The sequence below is a fragment of the Salmo salar genome, chromosome ssa15, assembly GCF_905237065.1.
Source record: "Salmo salar chromosome ssa15, Ssal_v3.1, whole genome shotgun sequence".
NCBI classification, from domain to species: Eukaryota; Metazoa; Chordata; class Actinopteri; order Salmoniformes; family Salmonidae; genus Salmo; species Salmo salar.
This window is the reverse complement of record NC_059456.1, coordinates 68,884,232-68,902,673: the sequence shown is the minus strand read 5'-3', so window position 1 is coordinate 68,902,673 and position 18,442 is coordinate 68,884,232. Positions and strand designations below refer to the sequence as shown.

The 18,442-nt window shown below is 44.7% G+C and overlaps 1 protein-coding gene across 3 annotated transcripts in view; it reads left to right on the top strand.

Moving 5' to 3' along the window:
• Nucleotides 1-18,442, top strand: part of LOC106572254 (DNA (cytosine-5)-methyltransferase 3B) — a 66,355-nt gene that overhangs the window by 2,067 nt on the left and 45,846 nt on the right. For all 3 annotated transcript variants that reach the window (XM_014146292.2, XM_045695994.1, XM_045695995.1), the window contains exons 2-7: nucleotides 4,802-4,912; nucleotides 13,544-13,679; nucleotides 14,613-14,704; nucleotides 15,931-16,107; nucleotides 17,480-17,647; nucleotides 18,189-18,347. In XM_014146292.2, the coding sequence (XP_014001767.1) occupies nucleotides 4,853-4,912; nucleotides 13,544-13,679; nucleotides 14,613-14,704; nucleotides 15,931-16,107; nucleotides 17,480-17,647; nucleotides 18,189-18,347 (792 nt within the window). In that variant the 5' untranslated portion in view covers nucleotides 4,802-4,852. The remainder of the gene's footprint in view (nucleotides 1-4,801; nucleotides 4,913-13,543; nucleotides 13,680-14,612; nucleotides 14,705-15,930; nucleotides 16,108-17,479; nucleotides 17,648-18,188; nucleotides 18,348-18,442) is intronic.

Here is an 18,442-nt window from a genome sequence, read left to right as displayed (position 1 = left end):
GCTTCTTCTTTTAATGCCTAGAACATTCATGCAAATGGGGATGTAGGTGTTGCATAGTATGCTGTTTGTGATCTTTCACTTCTTCTTTGGTTTATGGGGTGCTGCAGGGCTGACTGTTGAGCCCCTCCCGTTGATAATAACATTCAGCCAGTGGCTGAAATTATCTCTCTGAAAGGATCTCTCAAACAAAACGACAGCAGTGCCCCAACACACAATTTCTATCAGTAACCGCCTGATCACCAGCACCAACCAGCCTTATCTGATCTCGCTCATTGCCCTCCAGCGGGGTCAAATCACTATCCTGCCAGACAAATTCCTCTCTCTCTCTGCAGAGGCATGTTTGACAATACTGTTGACCTGTTAGGTCCTTTCCGGTCTCTGTGTGTGTCTTTACCCCCGGGGAAGTGTATAGACATGTCTGGTCTGCTCCCGGGCCTCATTATGAGCCCAATGGCCTGTATCCAGTGATGTAGTGGTAAAGAAAAAGGTGGGTAAGCTATAAACTCCTGTCAGTGGGCTAACGAGATATACACTTAAAAAAAAAAAAACGGTGTTATTTGCATTTTGATTGCACTTTAATGTAGGCCTATAGTAGTGTTGAGAGAATAGTGCTTTTTGAGGTCAGTTAATTATTATTATATATTTTATTTACATTAAATGATTTTAGAGCTTTTTAATGGAAATTCCAAAGCCAAAAATAGTGAACATTCAATTGCCAAAACATAGAAAATATTGCATTGTCTCTGTCAGGTCCACATTGGGTAGATCCGTAGAAAAATGTGTATATTGTTGTGTATATTACTTGAAATAAATAAAATTAGGCCCTAATCTATGAATTTCACGACTGGGCAGGGGTGCAGCCATGGGAGGGGGTGGAGGGCCAACCCACTGGGGAGCCAGGCCCAGTCAATCAGAATGAGTTTTATCCCACAAAAGGGCTTTATTACAGACAGAAATACTCCTCAGTTTCATCAGCTGTCCGAGTGGCTGGTCTCAGACGATCCAGCAGGTGAAGAAGCCGGATGTGGAGGTCCTGGGCTGGCATGGTTACACGTGGTCTGAGGTTGTGAGGCTGGTTTGACGTACTGCCAAATTTTCCAAAATGATGTTGGAGGCGGCTTATGGTAGAGAAATGAACATAAAATGATCTAGCAACAGCTCTGGTGGACATTCCTGCAGTAAGCATGCCAATTCCCGCTTTCTCAAAACTTGAGACATCTGTGGCATTGTGTTGTGTGACAAAACTGCACATTTTAGAGTGGCCTTTTATTGTCCCCAGCATAAGGTGAACCTGTGTAATGATCATGCTGTTTAATCAGCTTCTTGATATGCCACACCTGTCAGGAGGATGGATTATTTTGGCAAAGGAGAAATGCACACTAACAGGGATGTAAACAAATTCGTGCACAACATTTGGGCCCCGACCTCAAGTTTTGGAACCTTTGTACTGTCCTCTCTGCTTGCTTCCTATCTCTCTGTGTCTCCTCTGCCTCCTCCTGCATGCATTGCAGCCTTCCTCAAGCTCACCACTATCTGGCTCACTGGTACTCTTTGTAAAGCCAAGTTAGAATGAGAACTAGCCTATCTTTTGCTCCTGCTGAGGTCAGAATCTGTTTAAAGTAGAACTGAAATGCTCAATTCAACCTACAACATTATTTTACATGTCAGTGTTAGGTAACCTTGTTGAACCATTGATGTACATGTCGATGTTAGGTAACCTTGTAATGAAAATGTATACTATTTGAAACAACGTCATGGGAATGGTAGTGTACGTGCGTGGCTCATGACTTTTTTTTATCAAGACTGATCAAGAAGTGAATAAAATCTAACCTTAAACAATCAATTTGAGATGGAAAAACTATAAAATACTCACAACCATGTTAACAAACCTGTATAAAAAAAATCCACATGCATACGTTTTTGAGCACATTGGGAAGAGGCATCACATCTACTGTTACCCGACATTAGTAAACTAGCTAAATGCATGATGTCCACAATAGGAAAGCAGGTAGCTAGCATCGAACAAGTGTCTATAGTCCAGTCAAAACCCACTTGCACATGTTTTTGTGTTCATTCAGTAAGCAAGGTCTACAGTAGTTTTGACATGGGCATCATACTGTGTTAGCCAGCAAGCTAGCTAACAGAAAACGAGATTAGTAAGCTAGCTAACTACATGGTCATGCACCTGATAATAAAGACACTTTTGAAGGGAGATTGTGTACACAATGCAGGAAATGTTATTCAATATGGCTTGAATTGAGGGTCTTCAGATGTGCCAAACCTAGTAGAGACTAGCTAGCTAGCTGGGCTAGAAACAGCTGGCTAGAAAAAATGAGTATTCAAGCTGGCAAGTTGGCTAACTAGCAAGCTGTTTCGCTAACTTCCAAGCTAACCTTAGCAAAATATCCATCAATGATAGCTGAGCTTGCCATTGTTTTGGACTAGCTGGCTATGATAGCCCACCTGGCACAGTATACTTTTTTGGTCTATTTGTCAATCATGCCATGTTACCTGGCTAGTCTCTAGCAGGATAGCCTCCTAAAAAGACACTTGTTTCATATTTTTTTATTGTTGTCGAAATGAAAACATTCTCAATGAGGCTACTAACATGGATTGTAAACTGGTCTGCCTTTCAGCCGAACCATTCAAGTGATATCATTGATGACACATTATCAAGATGGCGGCGCACAGTAGTCAGATGTGGCCATTTTCAAACGTTTTAACATAAATATGTCACGTTGGCATAAATGGTCGGGAGACAGGCGCAGGAATGCGTAATAGGGTTTTCTATTTACCCAAATTACAGCGTGCCATGTAAAGGCACGGGGACGAAGACCAAACAAACAAGTATACAAAACACAGTGTAGAAACCCAAACAAAAGAGCGAGGAGTACCTCGAATAAATACACAATCGCACAATGATTACCACATGGGACGAGACCCGTAATCATCTGCACAATACACGTGACACGAAAGCCAAAACAACACAGCACATGTACTCACACGCACCAACTGACATTGTAATAATAATGGAAAGGACAATGGTGAACAAAGGACACACTTATACAATTACTAATGAATGGGAATAGGGACCAGGTGTGCGTAATGACAGTTCCGGAGGGATCCGTGACAAAATATGAGTTTTTCAGCAGTTTTAAGAGTAGGAACATTATCTCATTTGGTTATCAAAATCACCTTAACTTACATAAATGTTTCAGTTCATCTTTGACATTAGCTTCTTAATTCATCCTAACACCAGATCCATTTAACATTACTGCAATATTAACAGAAGTCTCTGCTGGCAGCCAGCCACCTGACTAAGTGACTATTTACCAGTTGTGCACTAATTTTCCGAGTCTGTTTTTTCTTTGTTTGGGGGATGTCTGGAGACAAAGTCGGAGTCGCGGACACCTTATGTCTGGCATCTCACAAACCCACTAGCCTAGTCTGTCGGCGCTGTTGGTCTGCTGAGCCCAACTCCGAGCTGGTGTAGTTTGTTGTCGCAGGTGCTGCGACTCACGAGAGGGCCGTTTGAGAGAGTGGGGAATGTGCTACTAACAAGGCAAATCCAAGGGGCGCACGCAAACCTAACGAGCAAACAACTATTCATGATTCCACTCGTTCGCAAAGAGGCAGGCGCGATTACAACTCAAGAAGATCAACAATATAAGCGTTTTGAGCTTTGATCAACACTGGGAACGTAATAATATGTGTCACATTCGTCGTAAGAATGGGACCAAAACTCAGCGGGGATATGAATACTCATCTTCTTTTATTAGATGAAAACCAAAACAAAATTACAAAAACAACGACGAAAAACAGTCCTGTAAGGCTCACAGCTATACACGGAACAAATACCCACAAAACCCATGGAAAAAACACCCCTACTAAATAGGACCTTCAATTAAAGGCAACGAGGAACAGCTGCCTCCAATTGAAGGTCAGCCCAATAAACTAAACATAGAAATATAAGCACTAGAACAAACATAGAAATATATTAACATAGATCATAACCCAGAAAACCTCGAAACACACAAAACAAACACACCCCTGCCACGTCCTGACCAACTACAATAACTAAATTACCCCTTTTCTGGTCAGGGCGTGACAATGTGGGTAAACGCTCATTAACAAAATAAAAAGGTGAGTAAATGCTATTTCAGAAATAAAAAAGTGCTAAATGGTGTTTACGTGCGTTTATGCTCCACTACATTCCTGCCTGTATCCCAAACCCTGGCCTTGAACTTCAGGAAGAAGAACACTTTATGTTGAGGAACTATATTGTTGATGTTGTTTCTTGAGCTGTTGCTAGTAGCTGTTGCTACTACGTTCACACCAAATCCAAAGAATTTTCGATAAATGTATTTTTACGTGTGATTTAGCGTTCAGAGCCTATTTTGGTGGGGATCTTCTCTGGTGCTCTGATTGTAGTGTCAAGACTGTTGCTTAAAGACAACAAGGTTAAAGCTTATTTTTGAAACATGAGATCTAACTTTTGTGGTGGGCGTTTGAGTAGAAGATGTACATGTCCAAAATGGAGCATTGGTGTATTATAGTAATATTATAATACTATAGTAATACATATTCAGGTGGTCACTTAGCTAGTGATTCTGTGTGATTACGGTGATTAGATGAGATATTTTGTATTTGACTCAAGATTCTCTATCTGTTTAGTCTGTGAACTTGTAAGAGCGGGAAGTATGGGAAAAGTATGTCAATTGTGGGAAATAATGCACATTTAAATGTGCCGTTTCGTGCACTCTCCTAACTGCTACATTGTTTTTTTTTGGTTTACTTCCAGGTTAGAAGAGAAACAAAAGATCAATCCTTGAAGAAAACAATTGCAACAGCAATGCCATCCAACAAGTATTCTTCAGCCATCATGGTGGACAGTGACAAGATGACGGCAACAGTAAGTGGGGGGGGGGTTAGGTCTTCTGATGGTGCTATTGCCAACAAAGTCACCAAATATCCACTGTTCACATCGTTTTCCACTGTGTTTTTGCTCCAAAATGCACACCACCATTCTGCGCACTGTTATACTATACTATATTGTCCCCAAATGTTTATTGAAAACATAAATGCACAATAAGCATTTGTGGTCTCTCAAATACGTCATTACAGTTGTTGGTTAGCTAGCTAGTCGAATTTGAGCCATATTAGCATAGACGTGACATATAAGTCGAAACACCTCAAAACAAGACGTGGTATCAAGAACAAGATAAAACTAGCTGAAGGGAGCCATCTACGGTTTACCACGTGGCAGCTCCGAGATGCGTCCACGTTGTCATGACGTTGTCAACCCACCCTTCATATCATGGTAACTCATCTGCCGGGCTTTAGTGCCTGCCCCCCCCCTCCTGTGTTTGCCAGAAGCCTCAGGCCTCAGCTCCCTCTCTCAGTCAACTGGCCTGCCTCTGTGTCTCCCAGCCTACCATGCTGAATGTGCATAATCATTTGGCCTCAGAGAGCAAACTGGCAACTTCTTACAGTACATCTGGCCTGGATGTGTCATAGCCTTTCATGGAGCGGCCAGGGCAGCTGCCTCTTTAGAGAGAGCGAGAGAGAGAGAAAGGGAGGGAAAGAGGAAATGGAAGAGGAGTGTGTGTGTGTGTGGTGAGATCCATCATCACAGTGGGCTCTTTATGTTCCGAATTAACACTCGCTCTAGTGTGGACTTCAGGTGGCTGTTGTTTCCACCCATCGCTATTTCATGGTATTGCAGTATTACTAATGTGTTGTTACCTGTCTACACATCCCTCTCCTCAATTGGGAAACTTGGTACAAGGTACAGTGCTTGGTACTTCTCAACAAATTACCGCCCTGTTCTCAGCAAATTACCCCCCCCTCTGCAATTCCATCAGTGGTTTTTAACATCATATCAGATGAGATATGGCCACTGCTCCAAGAGTTGAAATTCGTCTAGTTTCTCGCTGCTCGGATAACACTCATTCTGGTTCCACCACTAGCGATCTCGCACAGAACTGGATCACGATACATTGGCACTGTGATAGTTTCGGTTGTATTGGTTTTGCCCTCAAATCCCTCTTTTTCCGTTCAGTAGGACAATCTATCTTCCCGGTTAATTAGAGTAGAAGAATGTGACTTCCAGGCAGCCCCAATAGCATTCTCTGCCTGTTAGGTTTTGGGTTTCAGTCCTGGATTATATTATTAGTTACTTTGAGTAACTGGACGAGTCAAATGGTTACGTAGTTATACAGTGACTTGAGTTTGTGTCGAAGACTCAGCCGGTCTAATGGGACAACCACGGCTATGTTGAAAAATTTTGTTATGGGGGGAATATCCAGATCAATCAGCATATCGTAATACATGTAGTGAGTTCTCTTCTGTGGTGTCAGTCTGTGTTGGAGCAGGGTGGGAGTGTGGCGTCGCCTGTGGGACTGTGTCTGCTGCTGTAACCCGGAGTGTGATCGTTCTTCAGGGTATCAAGGAGAGAGAGAGAGAGTGAGAGAGAGAGAGAGAGAGAGAGAGAGAGAGAGAGAGAGAGAGAGAGAGAGAGAGAGAGAGAGAGAGAGAGAGAGAGAGAGAGAGAGAGAGAGAGAGAGAGAGAGAGAGAGAGAGAGAGAGAGAGAGAGAGAGAGAGAGAGAGAGAGAGAGAGAGAGAGAGGTTTCAAACCAGAATGACCTACTCTTTATTCTCTCTCTCTCTTGGATTTCTACATGCTTTTCCAATGGGAGTTTCTATCGTTTCTAGATCTGCCTTGCAGTCTGGTCCTCAGCTATATGAATCTGTGATCCCAGAGCTTTTGTTCTATGGAGGGCAGTTAAAGCACAGACATGTTGTCTTTACTGTTATATCTGTTGACAAACTTCACCTTTTATGGTCCTCTGTCACGTTCTTATCTTGGTGCCTTTGTGCCGAGCCAGTGGAGCGAGTCTAGACTGTGAGAATGAGATTAACGGACGTCGGCTAAGCACCTTGACATGGCAAGCCAGTGGACTTATATTGTAAATGTGTCTGAAAGGTGTGTGTGCTTGTAATGCAATGCTGTGTGTGTGTGTGTGTGTGTGTGTGTGTGTGTGTGTGTGTGTGTGTGTGTGTGTGTGTGTGTGTGTGTGTGTGTGTGTAATACTGTAGGTTCGGGTGTGGGTCCATTGAAATGGCCGATCTCTCTCTCCGACTCGGCATAGTCCTTCCTAACATCTCCTTCCCCTCTGCCCCCCCCCGGAGTCAGACAGGCAGATCAACCCAAGGTGTTGCTCCGCAATCTGTCAACACACTTTGAATGAATCCGTACATGTGTTGTCTTATGTCAGGCACCGATAGGTTTCCTCAGTCGTCTGCAGTCTCCTAGCCAGATGTGGGGAGGAGGGGTGCAGACAGGGGGGTGGGGTAGCAGACGGAGCGTTAACACACGCAGAGGGGTGTCCTGGTTTGGGACAAGGCGGCCCTCTCAGGTCTAATCTCACTAATGAGAGAAACTCTGGCACTGACCTCCCGCCCTGGACGTGTCACTCTCTATCTCTCATTCTCTCTCACTCTTGTCTGTCCCTCTCTCACTCTTGTCTGTCTCTCTCACTCTTGTCTGTCTCTCTCTCACTCTTGTCTGTCTCTCTCTCACTCTTGTCTGTCTCTCTCACTCTTGTCTGTCTCTTTCTCTCTCTCCCTCTCTCTCTCCTCTTTCTCTCTCTCCTCTTTCTCTCTCTCTCTCCTCTCTCTCTCTCTCTCTCTCCTCTTTCTCTCGCTCTCTATATTTCCCTCTCTTTAATTCTCTCTCTCTACCTCTGCCCCCTGTATGGCTTAATAATCACTGTATCCGGGGTAAATTGAGTTCATTGGGACCTATGGCTGTACTGTACTGTGCCTTACTATATTATACTGTGCTGCGCTGCCTGCCTGCGTGTGAGGCCCAGGTTGGCTCAGGTGAAACGCAATTTGGGCTGACACTGTTGGATGTGCGTCAGAATGAATCTCACAGCCTGAGGGCTCTCTTTTCTCCTCCATTAAGTTTGAGAGGAGCAGGGAGAGGGAGGAGAGAGAGAGAGAGACACAAGGGCACAGCAGCCAGAGAGAGAAACTGCTTAGTTCTTTTTATATTGTAGTGCTGGTTTTCCAGAATGAGAGAGAACACACTGTGTGGCATGTAGGGCACTATAAAAATCAATTGAATTATTTTGCCTGATTCCGTTTAGTCTTTCCCCAAATTCCGTTTTCTCCTGGGGTTTTTTCCCAGACCCCCCCCCCTTTCTTCAGGTTTTTGTTCTCAAAATCACACAGAAGAACAACTAAATTGAATGTTCTAAATCCACAACAAATCTTGAACCACAGGAGACCACTTTTGAGATCTAGAAAAATCGAAGAAATTTAGAATTTTGGGTGTAGTTACCCTTTAATGCAAGTGTGCACCAGCAGTGTTTCTATAGCGCTCACCTGATTGCAGAGTTTGCAAAACAAATGGCTACTGGATTGATGCAAATATTCATGGTATCGTTCTGCCCGGCTACTTTATAGTGTTTGGGAAAGGCTTTCCATCGACCAGCAGAACGGTTATCATTAGCATTACCACTAAACAGCTACTGGAAGTGTAGACTAAACATAGGCACGACACACACAGACAGGGCTATTCCTGTGCCGTTTCACAAAGTTGCAGGAAAATAGAAATCACTGATGCATTTTGTTCATGTCTTATGATTAACTTGGGCAAATGAATGAACGTTCGATTAGATGAGAGGTTTTTTATTTAGTGCACAGATGCACAGATGTAGTTGCAGTGTACAGTGACATTCCTAAGCTCCGACCTCCCAACAGTGCAGGTGTGAATGAAACAATCAAATCAAAAATGTAGAATATATACATGTTTACAACTGTGACAGTGATGAATATTAATGTCCATTGGTGTGTGGGCATGGGTAATTGTCCGTTGAGGTGGGGTAGGTAACTGACTAGTGGCTATTCAGCAGTCTGATGGTCTGGGGGTAGAAGCTATTGGCCAGTCTGTTCGTTATACCCATGACTGCACGCGTCTGAGTGATGGAAGTGGGGAGAACAGGCCGTGGCTCAGGTGGCTGAGGTCCTTGATGATTTTCTTGGCCTTCCTGCGACACCTGGTGTTGTAGGTGTCCTGGAGGGCAGGCAGTGTGCACCCAATTGATTCAGTTCAATACATTTAGTTGATTTCCTACTAAAGTAAAAAGATATATATATATATATATATATATATATATATATATATATATATATATATATATATATATATATATACACACTGCTCAAAAAAATAAAGGGAACACTTAAACAACACAATGTAACTCCAAGTCAATCACACTTCTGTGAAATCAAACTGTCCACTTAGGAAGCAACACTGATTGACAATACATTTCACATGCTGTTGTGCAAATGGAATAGACAACAGGTGGAAATTATAGGCAATTAGCAAGACACCCCCAATAAAGGAGTGGTTCTGCAGGTGGGGACCACAGACCACTTCTCAGTTCCTATGCTTCCTGGCTGATGTTTTGGTCACTTTTGAATGCTGGCGGTGCTTTCACTCTAGTGGTAGCATGAGACGGAGTCTACAACCCACACAAGTGGCTCAGGTAGTGCAGCTCATCCAGGATGGCACATCAATGCGAGCTGTGGCAAGAAGGTTTGCTGTGTCTGTCAGCGTAGTGTCCAGAGCATGGAGGCGCTACCAGGAGACAGGCCAGTACATCAGGAGACGTGGAGGAGGCCGTAGGAGGGCAACAACCCAGCAGCAGGACCGCTACCTCCGCCTTTGTGCAAGGAGGAGCAGGAGAAGCACTGCCAGAGCCCTGCAAAATGACCTCCAGCAGGTCACAAATGTGCATGTGTCTGCTCAAACGGTCAGAAACAGACTCCATGAGGGTGGTATGAGGGTCCGACGTCCACAGGTGGGGGTTGTGCTTACAGCCCAACACCGTGCAGGATGTTTGGCATTTGCCAGAGAACACCAAGATTGGCAAATTCGCCACTGGCGCCCTGTGCTCTTCACAGATGAAAGCAGGTTCACACTGAGCACATGTGACAGACGTGACAGAGTCTGGAGACGCCGTGGAGAACGTTCTGCTGCCTGCAACATCCTCCAGCATGACCGGTTTGGCGGTGGGTCAGTCATGGTGTGGGGTAGCATTTCTTTGGGGGGCCGCACAGCCCTCCATGTGCTCGCCAGAGGTAGCCTGACTGCCATTAGGTACCGAGATGAGATCCTCAGACCCCTTGTGAGACCATATGCTGGTGCGGTTGGCCCTGGGTTCCTCCTAATGCAAGACAATGCTAGACCTCATGTGACTGGAGTATGTCAGCAGTTCCTGCAAGAGGAAGGCATTGATGCTATGGACTGGCCCGCCCGTTCCCCAGACCTGAATCCAATTGAGCACATCTGGGACATCATGTGTCGCTCCATCCACCAACGCCACGTTGCACCACAGACAGTCCAGGAGTTGGCGGATGCTTTAGTCCAGGTCTGGGAGGAGATCCCTCAGGAGACCATCCGCCACCTCATCAGGAGCATGCCCAGGCGTTGTAGGGAGGTCATACAGGCACGTGGAGGCCACACACACTACTGAGCCTCATTTTGACTTGTTTTAAGGACATTACATCAAAGTTGGATCAGCCTGTAGTGTGGTTTTCCACTTTAATTTTGAGTGTGACTCCAAATCCAGACCTCCATGGGTTGATAAATTGGATTTCCATTGATTATTTTTGTGTGATTTTGTTGTCAGCACATTCAACTATGTAAAGAAAAAAGTATTTAATAAGATTATTTCTTTCATTCAGATCTAGGATGTGTTGTTTAAGTGTTCCCTTTATTTTTTTGAGCAGTATATATATATATATATGTTTTATATATATATATATATATATATATATATATATATATATATATATATATATATATATATATATATATATATATATATATATACAATTTTTATTTTTTTAAATTCCTTTTTAATGTCTGGATTCCGTGATTCCATCCACGTTTTCCGCAACACAGATTTTATAGGGCCCTAGGTATGGTATTGAACTGTACTCAGCTCCAACCTAGCCTGGCCTAGGTTGGGTTGTGTATTGGCCTGTGTCTGCTGGCTGGCTGCGTTAGCTTTGGCAAGTGACTGTGCCACAGGAGGACAGCTGTGGTGGGAAGTGTACCGTGTCTCAGTCTGGCATTCCAGAGGAAGATTCCTGATAACCCACAGCTGCCAGCATTGTTCCCAAGGCCAAGGGCTTACGCTCCCTGAGGAGGAAGCCTGACTTTGGTGAAGGCCCTTAACTCTCCCTTACCCCTTCTCCCTCCTCTCTCACCCTCCTTCCTCTCTCACCCTCCTTCCTCCCTCCTCTCTCACCCTCCTCCCTCCATCCTCTCTCACCCTCCACTCTCACCCTCCTCCCATCCGAGCACCGCGTTCCCTGTCATTGCAACAGAGGTGTGACAATCTAAACATATCAGATAGATGTTTTCACTCTTCTCAGTCCATTCTATAATCTCTATATCTACAGTCACGTCCATAATTATTGGCACCCTTGATAAAGATGAGCAAAAGAGACTGTATGAAATAAATAATACAAATACGGACCTACACTATATAGTGTGGACACCCCTTCAAATTAGTGGATTCGACTATTTCAGCTACGCTCATTGCTGGCAGGTGTATAAAATTGAGTACACCGCCATGCAATCTCCATAGACAAACATTGGCAGTAGAATGGCCTTACTGAAGAGCTCATTGACTTTCAATGTGGCACCATCATAGGATGCCACCGTTCCAACAAGTCAGTTCGCCAAATTTCTGCCCTGCTAGAGCTGCCCTGGTCAACTGCAAGTGCTGTTATTGTGAAGTGGAAACATCTAAGAGCAACAACGGCTCAGCCGTGAAGTGGTAGGCCACACAAGACCACAAAAACGGGAGAGCCTAGTGCTGAAGCGCGTAGCAACGTCAGCACAAGAACTGTTCATCAGGAGCTTCATGAAATGGGTTTCCATGGATGAGCAGCCGCACATAAGCTTAAGATCATTATGCGCAATGCCAAACGTCGGCTGAAGTGGTGTAACGCTCGCCATTTTTGGACTCTGGAGCAGTGGAAACTCCTTCTCTGGAGTGATGAATCACACTTCACCATCTGGCAGTCCGATGGACGAATCTGGGTTTGGCGGATGCCAGGAGAACGCTACCTGCCCCAATGCATAGTGCCAACTGTAAAGTTTGGTGGAGGAGGAATAATGGTCTGGGGTTATTTTTCATGTTTTGGGCTAGGCCCCTTTGTTCCAGTGAAGGGAAATCTTAATGCTACAGTATACAATGACATTCTAGACGATTCTGTGATTCCAACTTTGTGACAACAGTTTGGGGAAGGCCCTTTCCTGTTTCAGCATGACAATGCCCCGTGCACAAAGTGAGATCCATACAGAAATAGTTTGTCGAGATTGGTGTGGAAGAACTTGACTGGCCTGCACAGAGCCCTGACTTCAACCACATCGAACACCTTTGGGATGAATTGGAACGCCGACTGTGAGCCAGACCTAATCGCCCAACATCAGTGCCTGACCTCACTAATGCTCTTGTGGCTGAATTGAATCAAGTAACACTAACACAGGTTTTTCTTGTGCCTGTCGTTTTCCCCGTAAACATTACGTCCGCGGAAATGTTTGTAATGACCTGTCAAACACACGCTGGTAATGGCTGAAATGGGCTCAATGGAATACAGTGTCTTTCCGTTGTATCTATAAGTACGCTAAAGCTTTGTCTGGGATTTAACGCAACGTCTCGACACATACATCACAAAATAGAGAAGAGAGATACCTTTATTTTGATGGGTGTACATTTTCTTTGAAGTTTAACAAAACAGTAATTTAGTACAGATGAAATACTTTCAAATTATATGCGCTGAAATGAAAGCAACTTCCTAAAATGTACACCTGGATTATAGTGATATTATGTCTGATCTCGCAAACAATGTGAAGTATATTTAGATAGCTGTTATCTAGAGACAAGCGTGTTGATTTTTAATCTGAGCGTATCCTGCTATTGAATTATGCAAAAGACTGTGACAACAACAGTAGTTAATGAGGCAGCCTAGACACAGGTGAGTGCAGGTATGGTAGACAGAGCAAGTGTTTGATGGCTCCAGCCCTGTTCCACCCCTTTATGTTAATTTAGTCATATATGCAAATATGCCCAATGTATTTATGCAAATTAGGCACATATCATTTTCTTTATTTTAACACACCGTATAAAAACAATACCTGATACAATATGAACATTTATATGTGAATGCATTCTAAAATTTGAAAAAAGGTCATGTTTGACAATAAATTAAATACCTTCCCACCAAAATCCCTCATTATTTGTCCATGCCAGTAAAATGTTTTATGTGCTACAATTCAGTCAATATCTGATGGATTATAAAAATGCTAAAAGTTTGGAGTTTCTTCATCCATTGTCCAACTGTTGTATTTATTAGAATTGTAAAATGTAAAAAAAAAAATGTTGACCGTTGCTACGGTTTTCCATAGTGTTGTTGAGTGCTGTGTGTTGATAGCTCCTCTCCTGTCGTCTCCAGGCTGAGGTGAATGGGGACATGCCTGCAGCCGACGACAGTGGCATGGAGATGACCAATGAGAACAGCCCGCTCACCCTGGCCGAACCGCACTCTCCGTTCAGCCCCAAGCAGAATGGAGATGCTGCCTCACCTGCAGGTCTGGAACACACACACACACACACACACTGGACCTTCTCGGAAAGCTTTCACCACTCTCAGTTGACTTCAGGCCTTTGATCTCGTTATCACATCACACTTTCCGACCGCGTTAAGTTACATCATTCTCTCACCTCTCAACCCTCACCCTTCTCACACACTCTCTGAAACCTGTGTTTGCATAAAGGCGTCAGCACACTCCCTGGAAAGACCTTCGCATGAAAAACAAGAAAAAAGCACCAATCGTACTGTTTGTCCATTTTGAGACGCCGTAACCAGTATACACTTCCTCAAAATAGTCAAAATTAATCTAAGATAACTCAAGAAATCTGTCATTCATTTTTCCGTTTTTGCCGACGAGATCTTATTTTACATCTAACTAAGTTGTTTGGTGTTTGAAAATGAGTGGTCTCTCATTGAATGACAAATACTTTATTGAAGAATCCCTACTGTTGACCAATCACAGTCGAAGGGGCGTAGACTTCGGCTCCGAACTTCGTCTTGCCTCCAGAAAGAATGTTGTGTGTCCGAACAGCCGAAAAAACCCTCACCGAAGTCCAAACCGAAAAAAAATCTGTTACAAAATGTCAGTGTAATTTTGGGGAGGCAGGTAGCCTAGTGGTTAGAGCGTTGGGCCAGTAACTGAAAGGTTGCTGTATCGAATCCCTGAGCTGACAAGGTAAAAATCTGTCGTTCTGCTCCTGAACGAGGCAGTTAACCCACTAGGCCGTCATTGTAAATAAAAATGTGTTCCTAACTGACTTGCCTAGTTAACTATTGTTTTATTTGTTATTATTATAATGTATGCACAAATTCTACTGAGCTGTTTTGGCTGGGAAGCAGGCGGATGGCTCAAGTCACCATCCTTACCTTGTATCCCATGTCTCTCACTTTCTCACCCCCCCTCTCTCCCTCTTGCCCCCCCCCTCTCCAGATTCAGATGTGAATCAGTTGTCAGGCAGCAGAAAGAGAACTAGGAAGAGGTCCTCAGAGGAGGAGTGCAGCTGGGACTCTACCTACAGTGAGGTGAGTCTCACACACGCTACATAGACACACATACATGGACACGAGCACACACACACACACACACACACACACACACAGACACACTCTCCGAGGGTGTCTCGGGGGGAGTTGGGATATGCAAAAAATACATTTTCATTATACACCTCATGCTCGTACAGGTTACCCACGTGTGCATGCAGTGAAACAGGACAAATATCTTCTTTCCCCCCGTTTTTTATTTTTTATTTAAATGTTTTTATGAATATCGCTAACAACAACAGAATTAACCAAACATTTTTTTTTTCTCACTTCCTGATATTGAGCAAATTACACTCATTGGAGCCATTTACACTCACTTGCGTATCTGACAAAGGCTTTGAAAAAGCACCTGGGAACAGGCTGCAAGTGCCGCTGGCTGCTGGTTTAGCTTTCTTGACCAGCTGAACAGCTGCTCTTATGGAAAATGCTCTGAGCCCATTACCTTCCTAGCTAATAGGCTATGTTAAAGTTTACACTTAATCTTCCAATTATAATGTGGGGAGGTCAAAATAATGACAAACTATCTACCAAATCTATTCATTTTAAAATGTGAATTACTTCTCCTTGCGTTCACCTGATAAGACTTGTGATGATTATAATTAATTTTGCTAACGTATGATGGCCGTCCCTGGGTCGCCGGTTTGCCTGGGAGGGGGTCTCTGGTCAAGAAAAGGTTGAAGACCCCTGCCTGATATAGATAGATGCACACACACACACACACACACACACACACACACACACACACACACACACACACACACTGCTCCAGCTCTCTCCCCCAGACGCTGTCATACCTGTGACCCGTAAACCAAAAGAACTGGCAGTCTTGTCTGGCAGACAGCAGGACTAACTGGTTCTAACTGATAGGGTCATTGCTGGTATCAACTCAGCTTTGATATAACCACACATCTCTCATCATCTCGTAGCCAGACACCCGCTTCTCACATTCCTTCTGCATCCTGGAACCAAGACAAGCACGGCTGGTAATACTGAAACCTGAGTTGTGTACAGTTGGTAGAAACGTTTTGAAACGTTGAGGCGATACCTGAAATTGCCCAATAAGAACACAGATTGTTGTGTTCCGTTAAGATTTCTTTTAAAACATTTGCCCCATTAAACACGACTCTGGCGCTGTGTTTGCCTGGATCTTGGTCCCCTGGTACCTATTGGTTGAGTGAAAGGGTTTTTGTGTTGTGTCTTTTCTACAGCAGAAGGCCAAGGTGGCAGGGCTGGGGGCCTCGGAGTCGGGCTCGGGCCTGAGACAGAGACCTTCTCCCAGAACCATCTTCCAGGCCGGTCTGCTGGCCCCTCACAACAAACCGCGCAGCCGCGAGCAGAGAGGAGGAGGATGCCAGAGCAAGCTGGAGCACCACAGCAGCTCTCCGGTGAGAACACACCATTCAGACTAGACTGAATGTGCAAAAACATAATGAACAGACACTATAACTCCCAGGGCATATCCTATCCAGTCTGTCAAAATATTCAGCTCTGATCTTTTATATTATAATTCATTATTTACAACTAAAAAACATGTACGCCTCCCCAGAATCCTATTTTTCATTCATTCAAATTTGACAGTCCCTAATAAATGTTTTACTTGGTTCCAACAGTACCTGAGACATTATTTGACATTAAAGAAGACATTGTGTCAATCCCATTAGCGATGACATGACTAGGTAGTCATACTTTTGGCAGTCTCTCTGACTCTTGGCCTCGCAAGGCAATACGTGTTTCTCTCGGTGTCTTCTCTCAGTTCTCTGAGACATGACGAGTCAGCACCTGTAGAAACACACCATCCAACATGACTTGTCACTCTCAAAACAGTCAAACACACACACACACACACACACACACACACACACACACACACACACACACACACACACACACACACACACACACACACACACACACACACACACAGGAGATATGATGCTCAAACAGGAGATATGAGTGGGTAGGTAGAGGTAAACCAAGCCAAATCCTTGGAGACATAACACGCACACAGAAACCGTAAGTGCTGCCTTTGTTTGAAAGGCTGAGGTGATTATTTCTCTCTCAACCACTTTTTCCTCAGTGTTTATTTTCTGAAGCCTCTTCTTTGCAGCGAGAGCCAGTAAAAACAGGATTGTCTGCAGTCCGTCACGTGATGAGATTTCAGAAGTGCTTACTTAAGTCCTCGCCGTCTCCGCTTCGTGACTGCGCCGACAACGTTTGGCGCCTCTCTGGATCTCTCTCTTTCGCTCTCTCTCTCTCCCTCTTGCGCTCTCCTTCTCCCTTTCACTCTCTTACGTTCTCGCTCTCCCTCGCTCTCTATCTCGCTGTCTCTTTCTCTCTCTCCCCCCTCTCCGTCTGTCCCTCTGTCACAGTACCTGCATAAAGAGTTGCTTTGGTTCAGTTACTGCTGAGAATCTTAACTGAATCGGAAAGAGAATTGAACACTTGAGCAGGTTTCAAGGTGTTGGTCTGAATTCGCTGTGTAGGTGTGGGAGTCCATTTGAGTCAAGAGGACTGAAACACACACTGATGGAGCTAAGAAATAGGGCTGGGTAGAGCAGAGAACATCAGGACCAAATAAAAAATAAAAAAACAGATACAAGTTCAACAGTTACTTGGTAACATTGTGTACTTACACTGTAGTTAGACAGGTTGTAATGACTAATGCAATACAATACACCCCAACTAACGTTTCATGCATTGTGCCTGCCTTTCCCCCCCTCCCTATCTCCCTCCCTTCCCCTTTCTCTCGCTCCACAGAGCCTGGCCTGCGGTGTCGGCCCCGGGCCCCTGGTGTCCGTGGTCCCTGAGGGCCCCTCCCTGGAGCTCCTGGAGCAGGACTCCAAGGACTCGGCCCAGAGCACCTCCACCTCCTCCACCTCCCTGATCTCCAATACCACAGAGATTGCCTGCCAGCCAGAGTACAAGGTAACTGAACAGGGATAGAGGAGAGGGTAGGAGGGAGAGAGGGGGAGGGGGGTGAGAGAAGGGAGAATATATGGCCAATAGAAGAGGGAGTGAAGGTGAAACAGAGAAAGGAAGGGGAGAAGATCATAGAGGTCTCTCATCCCGTCTTCTGTTTGTCCACCTGCAGAGAGAGTGTGTGCGTGGAGCATGGCTGACTGTGTGTGTTTGTACATCTCTGCATCCTTTGATGCTGGCAACCTCACAGGTCTACACAGCTGGGTGACGTGTGGTTAGTCAGTGGCACATGAAGTAAATGAAGTGTAACATTCTCATAGAAAGACTTGAGTCTTTGTAGTGTGTGGTTGGAGACCAACCCGTATCCACTGTCCCCTAGCAGTGGTGTATATCTATTATGATCATGTGCACCTGGCGGTGTATCTATGCACTGACATGTCCCATGGAAGCTAAGACCTCCCCCGTCTCAAACGCCAAATCCAGTTCTCACACGCACACCCCTTTTTACCCCTCTAAACGTCCCCCCTCCTCTCTCTTCCCCTCGCAGGACAACAAGGGTTTCGGTATTGGGGAGCTGGTGTGGGGGAAGATTAAGGGGTTCTCCTGGTGGCCAGGCATCGTGGTCACCTGGCGCGCTACGGGCAAACGACAGGCCACGCATGGCATGAGGTGGCTGCAGTGGTTCGGCGACGGCAAGTTCTCTGAGGTGAGCATTGAGGAAGTGGGTTGTTTTGGGCGAGAGAAACATTTTGGGTGTTATCGTAAGTCTGTCAAAAAGTCTGCTGTATTATCAGGGCCAGC